Genomic DNA, 18,954 nt, shown 5'->3' with positions numbered 1-18,954 from the left:
AAATGCTGCGGCAAAAAAAGCAAATGTGAAACCAGCCTAAGAGGTCATATTTTGAGATTGCAGTAATCAGTTATAATATATAACCTCCTTTATCTTTTATGGCAACCTTTGTTTATTCGTTATGCCATAAAGTTTATGGAGATCTAGAGTGAATAATGAATTCCCTCTACAACAGTTTTCTGAGGTTAAAAAAAGTCACAAAATTTGGTGCACTGTACGGTTGGTTAAAAATGTTGCGAATGTTTCCCTTTTTTGCTTCAGCTTTTACCAACTTTTAAAGTAAGCGGTGCTTAACAAAGCAAGAGAAATGTCAACTGTGAAAAGACAAATGTACCATATTTTTACAAGAGAAAACTGTCGGAAATTATATGAAAAGTCTATGCCACCTCAAATTGTCTGTGGTTCAGAAAAAGAAATCTAAGCAGACCATAGTATGCTTCATAATAAATGTAGCAAATCAACTCCATGCGGCTTTTGTTGAAGACTAGCATATTTGACTTATCTAGATACAGTGGCATGTAAAAGTTTTGGGCATCCAAAGGTTTTACAATGGCCCTCACAGTCCCCTGATCTGAACAAGATTCAAAATCTGTCTGACTACAAAAATCATTTACAAGCTATAATACTTTTTTTTTTCTACTAAGTACTAACCATGCAGGGTGCCCAAACTTTTCCATCAGCCCATTTTCCTTTTGCAATTTTTAAAAATGTAAAATATTACATATTCCTAAAATACAGAAGGAAATGTGGCATCTTTAACTTAAAGTCATTAAGAGATCATTTCATCTTCAGCTTGCTTAACTGGCCACAATAACAGTAAATTTGACCGGGATGAGCAAACTTTTACATGCCACTCTATAAAGCCAATAACTGGCCTCAGCGGTGATGCCGATGTAGACCCCACAAACCGCTGAGACCATTGATCGCCTGCTGTGGGGACTTGCGATGTAGATGTGAAGTCACCAATGCAGCTAACCAACAAAGAATGGGAGTGTGAGTAACATTTTTGATTGTAATCTTATAAGCCTGCAACTCTACGACCACACATATTTTTAAACTGGACAAAACCGGTATGAAAGTAGGGACGAGTATAGGTTTGGTGAATGCCAGGAACATATTTCCTGCAATATTTAATTGTGCCAACTATTATAAGGGTTGGAAAATAAGTTTGTATACAGACGACACAGCAGGGGCTTGCAGTTGCTGCTTTATGTGAGATAATACATTTGATTACTTGCTTGTTTCATTACAGGAATGAGTGTTTCTACATTTCACCAACCTTGTGAGAGCTTCATAAATCAAGTCAATGACATACAAGCTGAAAGGCCGCTGTGATGGTGTGATATGCTATGTGGGTATCATTTTGTGTATATTTCTGTTTTGCTTGTTTTCATGGTGTTGAGTTGTTATTTGCCATCTGATATTCTCCCCACATTCCTGCACCGTTATCTCTCCACAGCATCAGTGAATAATGTTGTTTGCTAATATGCTAATGACATGTTGACCTAGCTTGTTGAGACAATGAGCCCCTGAGACCTTCCCCCTCCTGACCTGTGAATGAGGAGGGAGACTTAAGGTACCTGCACACTGAACAACTTAATAATATCGCTAGCGATCCGTGACGTTGCAGCGTCCTGGATAGCGATATCGTTGTGTTTGACACGCAGCAGCGATCAGGATCCTGCTGTGACATCGTTGGTCGGAGCTAGAAGGCCAGCACCTTATTTCGTCGCTGGATCTCCCGCAGACATCGCTGAGTCGGCGTGTGTGACGCCGATTCAGCGATGTCTTCACTAGTAACCAGGGTAAACATCGGGTTACTAAGCGCAGGGCCGCGCTTAGTAACCCGATATTTACCCTGGTTACCAGTGTAAATGTAAAGAAAACCAAACACTACATACTTACATTCCGGTGTCTGTCGGGTGACGTCACCGCTCTGCTTTACGGCCGGCGCTTACAGTGCAGGGAAGCAGAACGCCGGGGGACCCGACAGACACCGGAATGTAAGTATGTAGTGTTTTTTTTTTTTTACATTTACACTGGTAAACAGGGTAAACATCGGGTTACTAAGCGCGGCCCTGCGCTTAGTAACCCAATGTTTACCCTGGTTATCCGGGGACTTCGGCATTGTTGGTCGCTGGAGAGCTGTCTGTGTGACAGCTCTCCAGCGACCACACAGCGACGCTGCAGCGATCGGCTTCGTTGTCTAGATCGCTGCAGCGTCGCTAAATGTGACGGTACCTTTAAAATATCAGGAAGGTGAGACACAGATCAGTCTTGTTTGGAACTATGAAGTGAACACAGCATGTCAGAGAGAGAAAGAAGGGAATATGGACTGTTATCCTCTGTGCTGGATTGTTGGACTTTTATCCTGTAACTGAATTGCATTTGTGTTCTGGAATATTTTTATCCTTTGTGTGGTGGATTATATGGACCTTTCGTGTCTTTACCTAAATAAAGGTTCTGGAATTGTTCACTATTCTCTTGCTCTGTTGATTGTGTGATACCGGAGAAGGACCCTGTGATAGCCGACATAGCTACTACATCACAAACGTAATTTATCATGAGCTCAAAGGACTGAAGATGCATCAGAAATACTCTTGTGATAAAACAAACAAGGAAATGTGTTACCTCACAGAATGCAGAAGCTGTGAGCCCCTGTTGTGTCACCTGTATGCTCACCTATGCTTCCTCACATTTTTGTTTTCAAAACATCCAATTGTGGAATTTATTATTATTTCAAGATCCATTAATTAAAATGTACTTTGTTTGTGGGAAAACCTGTTTAAGTTTCCTGAACTTAGGATGGATAATGCTTCTATAGGGTTATTTTTCAGGGGCTGTTGGAAATGTTTGGGGGTTGGGGAGTGAGGGAGGGAAAAGGCCCATTCCTCTTTCAACTTTACTGTGTCCTAGTCCGCAAATGAAAGTCAATAAAGACTTGGTTGGGTGAGTTTGGTGTGAAAAATTTGATTGGTCAACACTGAGCCAAGACCTCAAACCAAACACTTTTTTGGATGGAATTGAATTAATGGAAAACTAGATACCCGTTTTGCATCTACACTTGAGTGACGGTGTGAATGAGATCATACAAGTACCATCTACTCAGAAACAGGGGACTGTAAAGAAAAGTCCTAATTTGTGTGCATTGCATTATTTTGCAAATGTCATGTCATATAATGGCAGCAGACCATGCTCTTCCTGCATTGCATCTGTAATCAAAGTTTTGTTTACAGAAAGCTACTAGCTTCAATAAGCTGCACCTATGTAGCTTTCTGCAAGCAAAGGGTTATTATCTGGCATACGTAGGAGATGAGGACATTAGAGAAGGGGAGGCCTTGCGGTCACTAAAAAGAGGGCGAGGCGAGGGTAGCTGTGGCTTGATGTTATAAAAGGTTGTGTGGACCTGGCCTTGCAGTAAACATTAGCTTGTTTGTAACTAGAGATAGGGAAGTCCGGGTACCATAACAGTACCCAGACAATATTCACTAGAATGGGGGGCACGAACATCCAGTGCTGACAGCGTGGCAAACACCGCTTCTGATAAGCGGTAAAATCATTACCGCTGGTCAGACAGCCGCGGTTTTCATGCTGTCAAATGACAGTGTGACAGCGTGAGCCCGCAGCTGTGATCGGAGGTATAAAGTTTACCTTCGGTCACTGGTGTCGTCTGATGGGGCTATTGCTCCCATCAGCCGACATCTGCTGCCACTAATAACAGTGAGAGCAGGAGCGGCTGATGGGATTATTCATCAGCCGGCGCCTGCGCTAATTTAAAAAGAATATTTAAATATATCATTAAAAAAAAATGGAGTGGGTCCCCCTATTTTTGACAATCAGCCATGCTAAAGCAGACAAATGGGGATGATATTCTCAGGTTGGTAATGGGCCATGATATTGCCCCCCCTCAGCCTAAAAATAGCAGCCCGCAGTTACCCAGAAAAGGCATATCTATTAGGTGTGCAAATTCTGGCTCTTCCCACTTGCTCTGTAGCGGTGGCAAGTGGGGTAATATTTGTGGGGTTGATGCCACCTTTGTATTGTCCAGTGACATCAAGCTCATGGGTTAGTAATAGAGAGGCATCTATAAGATACCAATCCATTACTAATCCTATAGTGATATTTGGGTGGGCCAATATCCATGACCCCTTACTAGCCTGAGAATACCTTCCCCCAGCTGTCTGCTTTACAAAGGCTGGTTATCAAAAATGTAGGGGACTTCATGCCGTTTTTTTAAATAATTTATTTAAACAGTTTAAAAAACAGTGGGAGGACCCCTCTACTCTAGATAACCAGCCTTGATAATGCTGACAGCTGAGAGTTGCAGCCCCCAACTGTGAGTTTTGCCTGGCTGGTCATCAAAAATATAGGGCAACCCCTGCTGCTTTTTTTAAAAATTTATTTATTTACAGTGAGGGCGCCGGCTGATGAATACTCCCATCAGACGTCCTCCTGCCCTTGCTGTTATTAGCAGGCGTCGGCTGATGGTAGCAGTAGTCCTATCACCCGACACCAGTGATTGCAGGTAAACTTTATACCTCCGATCACAGCTGTAGGCTCACACTGTAATTTGAGAGAGTGGAAACTGCGGCTGTCTGACTAACGCAACAAACATGCCGAACCCAAAAATAAAGACGGACATCCTGGTGAAGTCCGTACCCGAACAGTAACTCTCTCTACCTGTAACTTTTGGAGCTGGGCACGAAGATTGGTAAGAACTTCCTCGCTCATGATTATTAGATTTCTAATTGCAGTGTACTTTTTATGCATGCTTTTAAACCCAGCCTGGTTCTTTGGACTAATTAACATGTATGGTTTGAGTGAATGTGCATGTTTTCTTTTTCAGAAGGGAGAGTGAGATATAAGCTGCTGCCAAATGACTCAGGAGCTACTCATCTCCTGGGGGTAATGAAGGAATGAGTCCAGTCTTTCTTTTCTTTGTCATCTGCCCCCTACACATTAGTAGGCCAATATTATTAAAGCAAAGAGGTTAAGATGAATTGGATCTACCGTTATATGTGTAGGCACTCTTCAAGAACATAAAAACATACACATATACATTTCTACAGTAAGCTTAACATTCAGAAAAATTAGCGCAGGTTATAGGAAATCTGTCACCAGGTTTTTGCTATCCCATCAAAATACAGTGGATGTAGGCAAAGAGACAACCATCCCAGTGATGTCTTAATTCCAGGGCTGCATGTTCTACTTTCAATTATATCTCAGTTTTTTTCTGCTACAGATCTACAAGATTTCTTTCTAAATGCTGAACTCCGTATAACTCTGCCCACATCACTGATTGGTAGCTTTCTTTGTACACTGGGCATAGGCAGAAAGTTGCCAATTAACAATGGGGATAGGGTTATACAGAGCTTATGAATATGGAGGACTACAAGGCAGCAGGTTTACTAGTCCTATTTGATCAGCAGGAGATTATCAAAACTACAGCAAACAGACCAATAAGTGACACAAAGCTGGAATCAGGTTTGCGGTCTTTATAATATGCTGCTTTCAGATTAGGTGGCAAAAGCCTGGTGACAAATTGCAAAAAAATGGCATGCATGTTCCAGGGTCAGTAATCCAGTAATCTTGGCCTTTATGTTGGTGCTCATAAAACCCAGGCATTATACATCCCCCAAACACCTTGAGACAGTTACAGGTGTACCAGCCAGCAACAGCAGACAAAAAGACTTCCATTGAGCAACAATAAATCTCAAGCAAAAAAAATAGCACAAAAGAAAACCATTGGTGTCCATACAAATCGGATAACTTCTCTCACATTAGAAACTGCAATGAAAAATTTCTGCATGCGTATGCATACATGAGATGTAATGAGTGGCACCTGCACGAATTGTTATGCAAATGTTATTATAAAGCAAAAGAAACACACATAATTGAAGATTTGTAATGCGTCAATAAGGAGCTGTTTAGGCTCCCTAATAATTCTATTTTTTCTGTGTGGTTTTGTTAAGTCATGTTCACACTGTCAGTATTTGGTCAGTATTTTAGCTCAGTATCTGTAAGCCAAAACCAGGAGTGGGTGATAAATGCAGAAGTGGTGCATATGTTTCTATTACACTTTTCCTCTAATTGTTCCACTCCTGGTTTTGGCTTACAAATACTGATGTAAAATACTGACCAAATACTGCTAGTGTGAATGTGGCCTTAACCAGAGTTTGGAGTACTTCTAACAGATGCTGCCCGCAGACCTAACTAACTGCAACAGAGACCCAGAAGGGTCAGACTCTACAAGTGATGGAAGAAAGATTTCTAAACAAGCATATAACAAGCTGTGATCATGAAAGTTAAGAGTAATTAATGTTTGTTTTTTTTTTGTAGATATCATGCAGGTTGTAAGATGTCTTACAGGCAATGCACCCTGAGAAAAATATACAAATTGGTATCATTGGTTTGGCTGATTTCCTTAAAGGGAACCGGTCATCAGTTTTGGTCGATGTAAGTTACAGCCACCGCCTTTCAGGGCTGATATAGAACATTCTATAATGCTGTATATTTGCCCCCAACCCGACCTGTAAGAGAAGAAAAATAGCTTTTATTATGCTCACCTGCGGGGGGTCTGGTCCGAGGGGTATCACTCTTCTTGGTCCAGCGCCTCCCATCTGCTTGTGATGCCGTCCCCCTGCTTGCTTCATGTGGATGACACGTCGCTGCATCTTCCACACAGTCTGCTCAGCATCGCGCTCCTCCCCTGGTGTACTTATCTGCCCTGTTAAGGGCAGAGCAAAATCCTGCAGGACGCAGGTGCTGGGAAAGGTTAAAGAGGCCCAGCGCTGCGCACTGCAGGAACCAAGAAGAAGGACGGCATCGCAAGAAGATGGGAGGCGCTGGAACAAGAAGAGCGACACCCCTCGGACCGGACCGCCCCGCAGGTGAGTATAATAAAAGTTATTTCTCTTCTCTTCCAGGTCGGCTTGGGGGCTTATATACAACATTATAGAATGCTGTATATAAGCCCTGAAAGGCGGTGGCGGTAACTCGCATCGGCCAAACCAGGTGGCAAGTTCCCTTTAATCATGATTCAAGGCTCTTTAATAGAAATGTATCATCAGAAAATGACCTATTGTTTATTGTGTTTCAATCTATATTTAAAAATAAAAAATTGCAATTTTTCATATGGGCTTTTGGGTGTATTTCAGACTTATTCAACCTGTTACTTAAGACAGAGTTTTCAGCAGTCTCACAATCAGAACAGGCAGATTACAATGACAGGTAACACCTCCATACATTCTTTAGTACAAAAAATAAGGTTGAAGCCAGTCTTTTGCTGCTAATGTACATGTGAATTTTCCTGAATAGGAAGTATGAGAGTAAAATAACACCAGTAGCCGGCGTGAAAATTGCAACATTTCCAATACGGTTTTAATACAGATCATTATATGAAAAATAAAAAATTACAAAATATTTTTCAAAAATACATTTAAACACTAGGTCATTTTCTAATGGCACATTCCCTTTCATTGGTTGGACACTGATACTAGTTTTTCTTATATAACAATCTACGGTATTTTATTTTATTTTTTTTCCAGAAATGAGAATGCCATTTTAAAACCATAAAGGTTAAAAGACACAGCAACCAACCTGGCAGGGGACTTGGCTTGCTGTTTCTCTTAAAGAGAATGTGTTCTATTCGTGTTTACTGTTGACATTTTGTCTTTCAAGGAAGAAAATATTTTTTTTGAATGGAAATGTCTTACAGAAAAAATCACGTAGGCTATGCAGGTTTGCAGAATGAACTCCGCTTTAAGACATGATCTCAATATGAAAAATATTTTTTAAAGTGAGTCAGTAGACACAGAAGTTAAAAAAACAAACAAAAAACAATGTAAACAATAAAATGTAATTTCACTGGATAAATATTAAAAACGTCATAAAAATGGTAAATTTACAGATAAAACTTTAATAGTAAAGTATAGCATGCTTTCCTTTGTTGTGATTTTGTCTAATAAGCAGAAATAGCTATAATGAACAAGTCAAAAGCTCTCTACACAAAGAAAAGAGACTGGAAAGACACAAAGCACAAAATAGGGTCTTATCTGGGTAGCAATGTGAAAAGACTACCAAGAAGCTGTATGAGCGATCAGCGCAAAATATGGTCTTATCTGAGGAATCTAGTAGTCTCATGCTTAGGATTAAACTCACCTGTTCAATCTGTTAAAACGGCATATAATATAAAGAGTCTGATGCGGCAGATAGACGGGTCAGCAAGTGACCATTAAGGTAAAAGGGATTATTGGCCAAAGTTCCATGCTGCTGAAAGGATTGACACATATATCCCAGGAGAGTTTAAATTAGTTTATGGTTTACTCTAGAGTTACTTCTTCTTCAGGAAAGACCACAAGTATAACAAGACATTATACATGTGGTCTTTCCTGAAGAAGAATTAACTCTATACTTTGATACGCGTAGAATAAACCACAACCTTAATTAAGCTCTACTGGGATATACATCTCAATCCTTTCGGCGGCACGGACGTCTGTCCACTAATCCCTTTTCCCTTAATCTCAAAAGACTAGAATGATGGTGCTCACTTGGACGGGTTGTGTGCACACCAACACTGGTAACACTTAAGACTGTTGCAGACCCACGAGAGGATAAAAGTGCAGGTAATGGAGAAACAAATGGGTTAAGTCTGCACTGCCATGTAGCAAGGCTGAAGAATGTCAATCTGAGTAGAAGTGGTTTATTTGTCAACGCGTTTCGAACTATATAAACTTTTTCTTCAGGACAACTACTATAGACCACTAGTAGTAGTTGTCCTGAAGAAGAAGTTTATATACTGCGAAACGCGTTGACAAACCATTTATTCTCGGATTTGCATTCTTCATCGTTCCTACACGACAGCGCAGAATTAACCCATTTGTTTCTCCATTACCTGCAGAAGCTCTCTACACAGTTCTACATGATAGATATCTATTATTGGAAACATCACACATTTTTCAACCTGATAACAATGCACACTAAGTGTACATGTTTTATTCTAGCTAGGTAGGAGACACATCTCTACCACAGACTGTTGATCATCATATCTTTTAAGAGAACATTAGCTAAGGTATGTTGAAATCCAATATGCCTGATCCGCCACACCCTCTGAAGCAGATATTAGGGGACAGTCAGCCTAACGTTAGATCACCAAAGTAGGCTAGATCAATTTTCATACACATTACAGCAACATCGACATTAGGTCTCCATGTACTTAATTTTAAATACTCAAATAAAATTTACAAAATGTACATTCTAATTAATGTTTTAACCATTTGTGGTTATACTTTGTAAAAAAACCCAAAACTGTAGCTACTTACTTGTTGGCAACAAAGCGCATAACAGTCCAATCTTTAGGAAACATTTCCGGCCTGATAAGAATTCGAAACACCGTAAAAATTTGTAACAAAAAATCCTGTAAATAAAAATCACACATTTTAAAATACAATGAAACATAGTTTTTCTTTATCTCTTTGTCTGGAATATATGGGAACAAAGAAGGGTCAGCACACATTAATATTTCTCAAAGCCTAATCAACAGAAAACAGAACAGAGTGTTTTCATTTTGTATATTATGAGGAAACCAGCTCAATTAAATGGTTAAATACAGGACGCACTGGAAAATAAAAGGTGGCGACATACTTTAGATAGCTGTCGGGAGATCACTCATCTGACAACTATTCTTTCTGACCAACTCGTACACTTGCACTCTGGGCTTGGGTGAGCATTTTCAATTAGAAAATAAAACTAAGCCTCTATTACACAACTCTCCAGGAAGCTTATCTTCCTTGTCAACAAAAGGATGGGGTAAGTTGAAACTCAACATGCCCAATTCTTCGTTCTTTCCTGACATCTTCTATTAACAGAGACATAAGACCTCTCATACAGTTCTCCATTTACAAATGTCACATAAAGGGTAAAAGGTCGATTGAAAACAGAGGTGGGGATGTCCAGCTCAATCCAAATTACTTAAAATTAACAATATTTCAAACATTTAAAATTCAGAGAAGAGTTGAGAAACGATACTGATCATCAAGGTATTTCAACGCTATATGCGTTCTTAACCTTCATTAAAAATGTATATAGCGCATGAAACGCGTTGATGCAGTATCTTTTCTCAACTCTTCTCGGAGTTTTATATATTTAAAATTAAGCGCTAATTTTAACGCATTGGGCTCGAGACTGACCACACCAACTCTTGTTCTAGAAATGTAATCCCTAATCTGATTAATAAAATTATTTTTTGGAACTTGCACTTAGATACACGTTTGTGAAACATTACCACCACAAAAGAGACAAACTAGACTGAGCATGGGTCACCATGAGGTTACTTCACGCTCCCCTTGAATTGATCTTATGAGCTTTTTGTTATGCTAACAAGGATTAATATATACAGTACATAGCAAAAGTTTGGACACACCTTCTCATTTAAAGATTTTTCTGTATTTTCATGACTATGAAAATTGTAAATTCACACTGAAGGCATCAAAACTATAAATTAACACATGTGGAATTATATACTTAACAAAAAAGTGTGAAACAACTGAAAATATGGCTTATATTCAAGGTTCTTCAAAGTAGCCACCTTTTGCTTTGATGACTGCTTTGCACACTCTTGGCATTCTCTTGATTAGCTTAAAGAGGTAGTCACCGGGAATGGTCTTCCAACAATCTTGAAGGAGTTCCCAGAGATGCTTAGCACTTGTTGGCCCTTTTGCCTTCACTCTGCGGTCCAGCTCACCCCAAACCATCTCGATTGGGTTCAGGTCTGGTGACTGTGGAGGCCAGGTCACTCTCCTTCTTGGTCAAATAGCCCTTACACAGCCTGGAGGTATGTTTGGGGTCATTGTCCTGTTGAAAAATATATGATGGTCCAACTAAACGCAAACCAGATGGAATAGCATGCCACTGCAAGATGCTGTGGTAGCCATGCTGGTTCAGTATGCCTTCAATATTGAATAAATCCCCAACAGTGTCACCAGCAAAGCACTGCCACACCATCACACCTCCTCCTCCATGCTTCACAGTGGGAACCAGGCATGTAGAGTCCATCCGTTCACCTTTTCTGCGTCGCACAAAGACACGGTGGTTGGAACCAAAGATCTCAAATTTGGACTCATCAGACCAAAGCACAGATTTCCACTGGTCTAATGTCCATTCCTTGTGTTCTTTAGCCCAAGCAAGTCTCTTCTGTTGCCTGCCCTTAGCAGTGGTTTCTTAGCAGCTATTTTACCATGAAGGCTTGCTGCAAAAAGTCTCCTTTTAACAGTTGTTGTAGAGATGTGTCTGCTGATAGAACTCTGTGTGGCATTGTCCTGGTCTCTAATCTGAGCTGCTGTTAACCTGCAATTTTTGAGGCTGGTGACTCAGATATACTTATCCTCAGAAGCAGAGGTGACTCTTGGTCTTCCTTTCCTGGGGCGGTCCTCATGTGAGCCAGTTTCTTTGTAGCGCTTGATGGTTTTTGCAACAGCACTTGGGGACACTTTCAAAGTTTTCCCAATTTTTCGGACTGACTGACCTTTATTTCTTAAAGTAATGATGGCCACTTGTTTTTCTTTACTTAGCTGCTTTTTTCTTGCCATAATACAAATTCTAACAGTCTATTCAGTAGGACTATCAGCTATGTATCCACCAGACTTCTGCACAACACAACTGATAATAATAATAATAATCTTTATTTATATAACGCCAACATATTCCGCAGCGCTTTACAGTTTAACAGTTTCAAACACAACAGTCATAAGTAACAACGTTAACAATACAATAATTAAAGCACATTAAGACGACCCTGCGCGTGAGAGCTTACAATCTACCATGAGGTGGGGGAGATACAAAGTACAGGTGTGTATTTACAATGATGTATTTACAATGATGGTCCAGCCATCTTCAGGGGTGGGGGATGGATAGGGATAGTGAATGGGCTACACACACACAAACATAAAATGACTTTGATTAGTGAACATGGTAGGCCGCTCTGAACAAATGTGTTTTGAGCGAGCGCCTAAAACTATGCAAATTGTGGATGGTCCTAATATCTTGGGGTAGAGCATTCCAGAGGTTTGGCGCAGCACGGGAGAAGTCTTGGAGTGGGGAGTGGGAGGTACGGATTAGTGCAGAGGTTAGTCGAAAGTCATTTGCAGAGCGCAGCGGTTGGTTAGGCCGATAGACAGAAATGAGGGAGGAGATGTAAGGGGGTGCCGCACTGTGGAGAGCTTTGTGGGTGAGAACCAGTACTTTGAATTGTATCCTGTAATGAATGGGCAACCAATGTAACGACTGATGGTCCCAACCCCATTTATAGCGCAAGAAATCCCACTTATTAAACCTGACAGGGCACACCTGTGAAGTGAAAACCATTCCCGGTGACTACCTCTTGAAGCTCATCAAGAGAATGCCAAGAGTGTGCAAAGCAGTCATCAAAGCAAAAGGTGGCTACTTTGAAGAACCTAGAATATAAGACATATTTTCAGTTGTTTCACACTTTTTTGTTAAGTATATAATTCCACATGTGTTAATTCATAGTTTTGATGCCTTCAGTGTGAATTTACAATTTTCATAGTCATGAAAATACAGAAAAATCTTTAAATTAGAAGGTGTGTCCAAACTTTTGCTCTGTACTGTATATAAAATATTTTTACACACATTGCTATAAACAGTGTCTCACTGTCCTACTAAAATACAGCAGGATAATGGGTTAACCTATTTTAAAAAGTGATGGCACGTCAGTGGGACTGACTATTGGGACCCCCACCAATCCTGAGAAATTGCTGCATTAGGACTACGTTACATTGTTTGTTTCACCCTACTATTTACCTGGAATCGAACTACACTGTGCTCAGGTGAGACAACGCTGTGCAGGGAAAACAGTAAAGTAAATGCTGCTCTACTATGGCTGTGCTACCCTTTCATTCTCAGTAGTAAACCCAGAAATCAGACCCCCCTAATCATACAGTGATAGCTTATCCCACCTAGTGCGATGACGTCACATTACAAGAATAGTATACCTTTTAAAATATATTATTTGATTTTCTATTTTTCTCCGTCGATAATTGTTTCTGTACATTTAGCATTCAGCGATACTTGGATGACAAACACTATGATGCATCATTATCCTGACCATCACAAAAGTATCTCTTATATAAGGATTAAGTTCCAATGATGAGAATTATAGGAATTTATTTCAAATGTTGCAATTTTAAGTTACTTAATCATAAAAGTAAAAAACTTCAAAATGCACTGCCTAATTGAAATACATGGTTTTTCTGAAAAGATGAATGACTTCGTAGTTAATTATAAATGAAAATGTGTCCTTCATTAGCTAAGTACTAAATTATAAAGTACTCAACAAAAAGCGCACTGTTCAGGAGGCCACTTAAAAGACCTCTGTGGAAATTATTCTCAACTATTTTATGCTGCAGACTTGATTTATTTTTGATGAACGCCATCTTCATATACAAGGGCTGAGATAGGACGTCCTTTGATGTGTAGCAGAGAATTTAAATGGTAGACACCGAGGACTGGCTCACTGGTGGGATATGGCTATTATAAATCGATGTAAGGAAGTATTCAAATTGCCTCTTCTGAGAAAAAGAGGACTTAAACTCTATAGCGCCACCTGTTGGAAGTAGCCATCCTACAAGTCACAATCAACCCTTTAACGAGTCGTGCAATATGACTTAGGATAAAAGCCAAATCAGTATCTCAATTCGCAGACACGGTGTTTCGGGCTGTGTTGGCCCTCGTCAGTGCGAAGCATGAGAACTGATTTGGCTAGGTGAGAGGCTCTGGACTGGGGTCTAAGGGGTATCGTTTCTCCTTATGGAGAGTGACATACCATCTCTGGCTTGTCAAGGTAAGGAGGCTTATTCGCCATGCAATGCTCCTCTGGGAAATTAAATATTCAAATTGCCTCTTCTGAGAAAAAGAGGACTTAAACTGTAAGGAAGTAGTTAACGTTTTATTTTCATTAGTGCCTAGACCAGACAGGCACAACGGAATATTACAGTACTATTGTCTGCAATTTCTTACGTAAATTAATATCACAATTAATTCCTTTTATACAGAGAGTTTTGTTTACTCACACTTGTTTTCTTATGTTAGACATTGTAGACATCACAGAGAACACTTGTAATCTGCAGAGACAACCACGATCACTGGACAAATGAAGCATTACCTACCAACCACTGGAATCAATGGGCTATCTGTGTAATGTTCAGGCCTGCCTGGCTCTCCAGAAAGAGATATAAATTCTTCAATCTTTATTCCAACTAATGCATAGAGGGCAGAGCTAAATGGTTTGCTGGGACCCCCACAGAGTCTGAAAACCAGGGCCCATGTGCAAGGAATCGTGATAGAACATAATTCCCGATTGCTTGGGTCTGACTGCTGGAATTCTCAATGATTCCATGAAAGGCAGCTCTGAAGAACCCTGTGTAAATGGAGTGGTGGTCGATTATACACACCACTCATTCATTCTTAATAATACCACTGAAGATAGCTGAGCACCTCACTTGGCTGGTATTCAGCACTCAGATAATCGACCATCATCCGGTCAGAACCTCCAGTTCTTGGGATCAGAAGGAGTCCCAGCAGTCAGGAAGCTATCCTTATTGCAGTGGTCCACAACCTTTCTGACCTTGAGAGCCACATTCAGCTCTGCAGGAGGGTCACAAGCCACATCCAGCTCCTTTCCCCCCTCACAGTAGTGGCAACCAAAGCCCACATTACGGTATAATGATAACCAAAATTCCACACAAATCACCCAAAAGCAGTAAACCAAAATCCAGGAGTTCCCACCACACCCCACCACATTCAGCATTCTCCCATCACGCACTCCCAACACAGTCACATCCATCTTCAAGCACCTCCTCTGACCGGTAGTATCATCCTGTCTCCAGCATACCATACTTAAATTAGCTTCAAACCCCCAAGACCAGTAGATGTGTACCCAGATTTACTCTTCTGTTCAGGACTACTCATAAAGTTCACCATTTTGAGATGTGCTCTTCATACCAGTTTACTAAATCTGGAGCTAATGCACCAAGATGGCAGACAGCCGTGAGCCACAATTCATGGGACAGCAAGCCACATGTGGCTCCCGAGCTACAGGTTGAGGATCCCTGCCCTATCGGATGGATAGTGAATAACTTAATTTGAGAATACCCTTTAACTTAGCATGCCCTAACATGCCCAAGATATGAAATTTTCTACACATGACGCCTAAAATAGTACACGCTGGTTTACCTTTGAAAGTTAGAAAAATACATCATAATTCTACTAGACATATAATTTAAGCAACATAAATATTGAAAAATAGGAAGACCATTGTGATATAGACTTACTCGAAGTTCATCCTTTGTGTTGAAGCTTTCTAAAAGTTGTTGGTAATGTCTGTCCGTCATTTGTCGTAACAGGGACAGCAAAGATGCAACAAATTCACCCTGAAACAATATAAGAATATCATACAAATAGGTTCCTTATAAAAGTAGAAGTCATTTAGACTCTGTTCACATCTGCTTCACAGATTCTATTTTTAACCCAACAATGATCTCACAGGATGCTATGTTATTCTTTCTTGGTAAGATTTAAGACCCCATAATAGTGGGGTGTGTGGAGCTGTGTATGTGCCCACCATGCGCCCAATCTGTGCCCAGCATGACATTTCATTTTTCTCTTTCTACAATCACAGATGTAAACCTTAAAAGCAAAATAAAACTTTATACATAGACCCTGCATATTCTGCATCTACAGAAATATTAAAACTGCTCCTTGCATTTACAGATGAGAAGCTATAATTGGAGAACAGCGATGTCGCTTGCACTAAGCTCATACATGCCACAGAATGACAAGGACATACTGTAAGAGCTTACTGACATTTAATTGGCTCTGTGGGGAAGGACATGACAAATTCTGAACACTCAGCAAAGCTGCGCAGCATTGCCAAGTATATAGCTGAGAATCAGCAACCAGATGCTCTTCATAAGATCTGACATCATGAAAAAAATATAATATACGGTATATATATATATATATATATATATTTTAAAAACCATTTTTGAGCTTTTGCAATTCTGAACATTGTGACTGCGGTATAAAGAAGACAAACCCGACCTGAAGGCTAATAGTTGTACGAATCCAAACAATGGTTTTAGCATTTTTGCTGTTATGACTAGTGCCATTGATATAAATAATACATTGGTTTATTCTAGGGGTTGATACGTATGGTAGTGCATTATTGGCAGGTTTGCTAACTATTTTTAAAGGAGAAAAAAAAATTCTTATTGAAACAAAAAGTTTAATTCATTTTTTGGGGCAACTTTTTTTTTAACTAAACTGTTTAATTTTAGCGTGCACACTTAGCTGGATTAGATTGCAGATGCCATGATTTGCAGAGCCCCTGAGGTGCCATAAAGCAGCAAACACTCACAAGTAACCCACGGAGAATCCAGTTAAAAAATGAAAATTATTTTTTTCCCTGGCTAAAATGTAACTTTAGCCACATAACTTTTGGATGGCACATTTTGATTGAATCTAAAAAATACATTTTGTATTGTGGGCACCATAAGCAAGGCCTCTGAAGTGTCAGATCGCCGATAGATGCTACTGCACAGGCTCCACTGGTGACACTTTGAGAATTTTTTTTTTTTCAGAATCAATGTATATGACTAAGTAAAACAATTTAATGCACATTATACATGCGATAATTGCTGTAGTGCAGGCACCGCCGCTGGCACCTGCCTGCTGAATGTGATTTGGGGGGGATTACAGAGAGGAGATGTGTGGAGAGGAATATTACAGAGAGCAGCAGTGTGTGGAAATTACGGAGCAGAGCTGTGTGGGGGGAATATTATGGAGCGGAGCTATATGGGAAATTACGGAGCAGACCTGTGTGGGGGGAATATTACATAGAGGAGTTGTGTGGGGAGACATTATGGATACAGGCAGGATCTAACAGCTAAATCTAATGGTCACTGCTCCATGCTAATTCTCTTGGATCTCTCCGCAGCATTCGATACTGTGGATCATCAGCTCCTCCTCAATATGCTCCGCTCCATCGGCCTCAAGGACACCGTTCTCTCCTGGTTCTCCTCCTATCTCTCTGACTGATCCTTCACTGTATGTTTTGCTGGTTCCCCCTCCTCTCACCTTCCCCTTACTGTTGGGGTTCCTCAAGGATCAGTCCTAGGCCCCCTCCTCTTCTCTTTGTATACTGCCCCTGTTGGACAAACAATCAGTAGATTTGGTTTCCAGTACCATCTCTATGCCGACGACACCCAATTATACACCTCTTCTCCTGTTATCAAGCCGACCTTTTTAGAAAACACCAGTGATTGTCTTACCGCTGTCTCTAACATCATGTCCTCCCTCTATCTGAAACTGAACCTGTCAAAAACTGAACTCCTCGTGTTCTCTCCCTCTACTAACCTACCTTTGCCTGACATTGTCATCTCCGTGTGTGGTTCCACCATTACTCCAAAGCAACATGCCCGCTGCCTCGGGGTCATCCTTGATTCTGAGCTTTCATTCACCCCCCACATCCGATCACTGGCTCGCTCTTCTTATCTGCATCTCAAAAACATTTCTAGAATTTGCCCTTTTCTTACTTTCGACTCGGCAAAAACTCTTACTGTTTCACTTATTCATTCCCGTCTGGACTATTGTAACTCTCTACTAATCGGCCTCCCTCTTTCCAAACTCTCCCCGCTCCAATCTGTCCTGAATGCTGCAGCCAGGGTCATATTCCTCACCAACCGTTACACCGATGCCTCTACCTTGTGCCAGTCATTACACTGGCTACCCATCCACTCCAGAATCCAGTACAAAACTACTACCCTCATCCACAAAGCACTCCATGGCTCAGCACCACCCTACATCTCCTCTCTGGTCTCAGTCTACCACCCTACCCGTGCCATGCCCTCCGCTCCGCTAATGACCTCAGGTTAGCATCCTCAATAATCAGAACCTCCCACTCCTATCTCCAAGACTTTACACGTGCTGCGCCGATTCTTTGGAATGCACTACCCAAGTTAATACGATTAATCCCCACAGTTTTAAGCGTGCCCTAAAAACTCATTTGTTCAGATTGGCCTACCGCCTCAACGCATTAACCTAACGATCCCTGTGTGGCCTATCATTAAAAAAAAACAAAAAAAAAAAGAAAAACCCATAATCAGGTTCCTCGTATCATGTTCTCATACACTTTATGAAGTTAATAGCCCTCTGTGTCTGTACTGTTACATACTTAGGCAGTTAACTGGTTCATGCAGCTTTACATGAACACCCGAGCCTTACACTATGGCTGGTCCAAATAACTAAAGCAATTGTTACCATCCACCTCTCTTGTCTCCCCTTTTCCACATAGTTTGTAAGCTTGCGAGCAAGGCCCTCATTCCTCCTGGTATCTATTTGGAACTGTGATTTCTGTTATGCTGTAATGTCTATTGTCTGTACAAGTCCCCTCTATAATTTGTAAAGCGCTGCGGAATATGTTGGCGCTATATAAATAAAATTATTATTATTATTATTATTAATATTATGGAGAGGGCAGTGTGGTGGGAATATTATGGAGAGGCCAGTGTGGGGGGAATATTAAGGAGAGGGCAGTGTGGAGGGAATATTATGGAGAGGGCAGTGTGGTGGGAATATTATGGAGAGGGCAGTATGGGAGGGATATTATGGAGAGGGCAGTATGGGAGGGATATTATGGAGATGGCAGTGTCGGGGGAATATTGTGGAGAGGCCAGTGTGGGGGGAATATTAAGGAGAGGGCAGTGTGGAGGGAATGTTATGGAGAGGGCAGTGTGGTGGGAATATTATGGAGAGGGCAGTGTGGGAGATATATTATGGAGATGGCAGTGTCGGGGGAATATTATGGAGAGGCCAGTATGGGGGGAATATTAAGGAGAGGGCAGTGTGGAGGGAATATTATGGAGAGGGCAGTGTGGTGGGAAT

The 18,954-nt window shown here is 40.9% G+C and overlaps 1 protein-coding gene across 5 annotated transcripts in view; it reads right to left on the bottom strand.

Annotated features, from left to right (window-relative positions):
* The window catches only part of DOCK4 (dedicator of cytokinesis 4), a 517,521-nt gene that overhangs the window by 205,000 nt on the left and 293,567 nt on the right, over positions 1-18,954 (bottom strand). For all 5 annotated transcript variants that reach the window (XM_077265059.1, XM_077265063.1, XM_077265060.1 and 2 more), the window contains 2 exons: positions 15,345-15,443; positions 9,321-9,415 (listed from right to left, as the gene is read on the bottom strand). In XM_077265059.1, the coding sequence (XP_077121174.1) occupies positions 9,321-9,415; positions 15,345-15,443 (194 nt within the window). The remainder of the gene's footprint in view (positions 1-9,320; positions 9,416-15,344; positions 15,444-18,954) is intronic.

This window comes from Ranitomeya variabilis, chromosome 5 (genome assembly GCF_051348905.1).
Source record: "Ranitomeya variabilis isolate aRanVar5 chromosome 5, aRanVar5.hap1, whole genome shotgun sequence".
Lineage (NCBI taxonomy): Eukaryota > Metazoa > Chordata > Amphibia > Anura > Dendrobatidae > Ranitomeya > Ranitomeya variabilis.
Note: the sequence above shows the minus strand (reverse complement) of the source record. Positions and strands in the feature narration are given on the sequence as shown.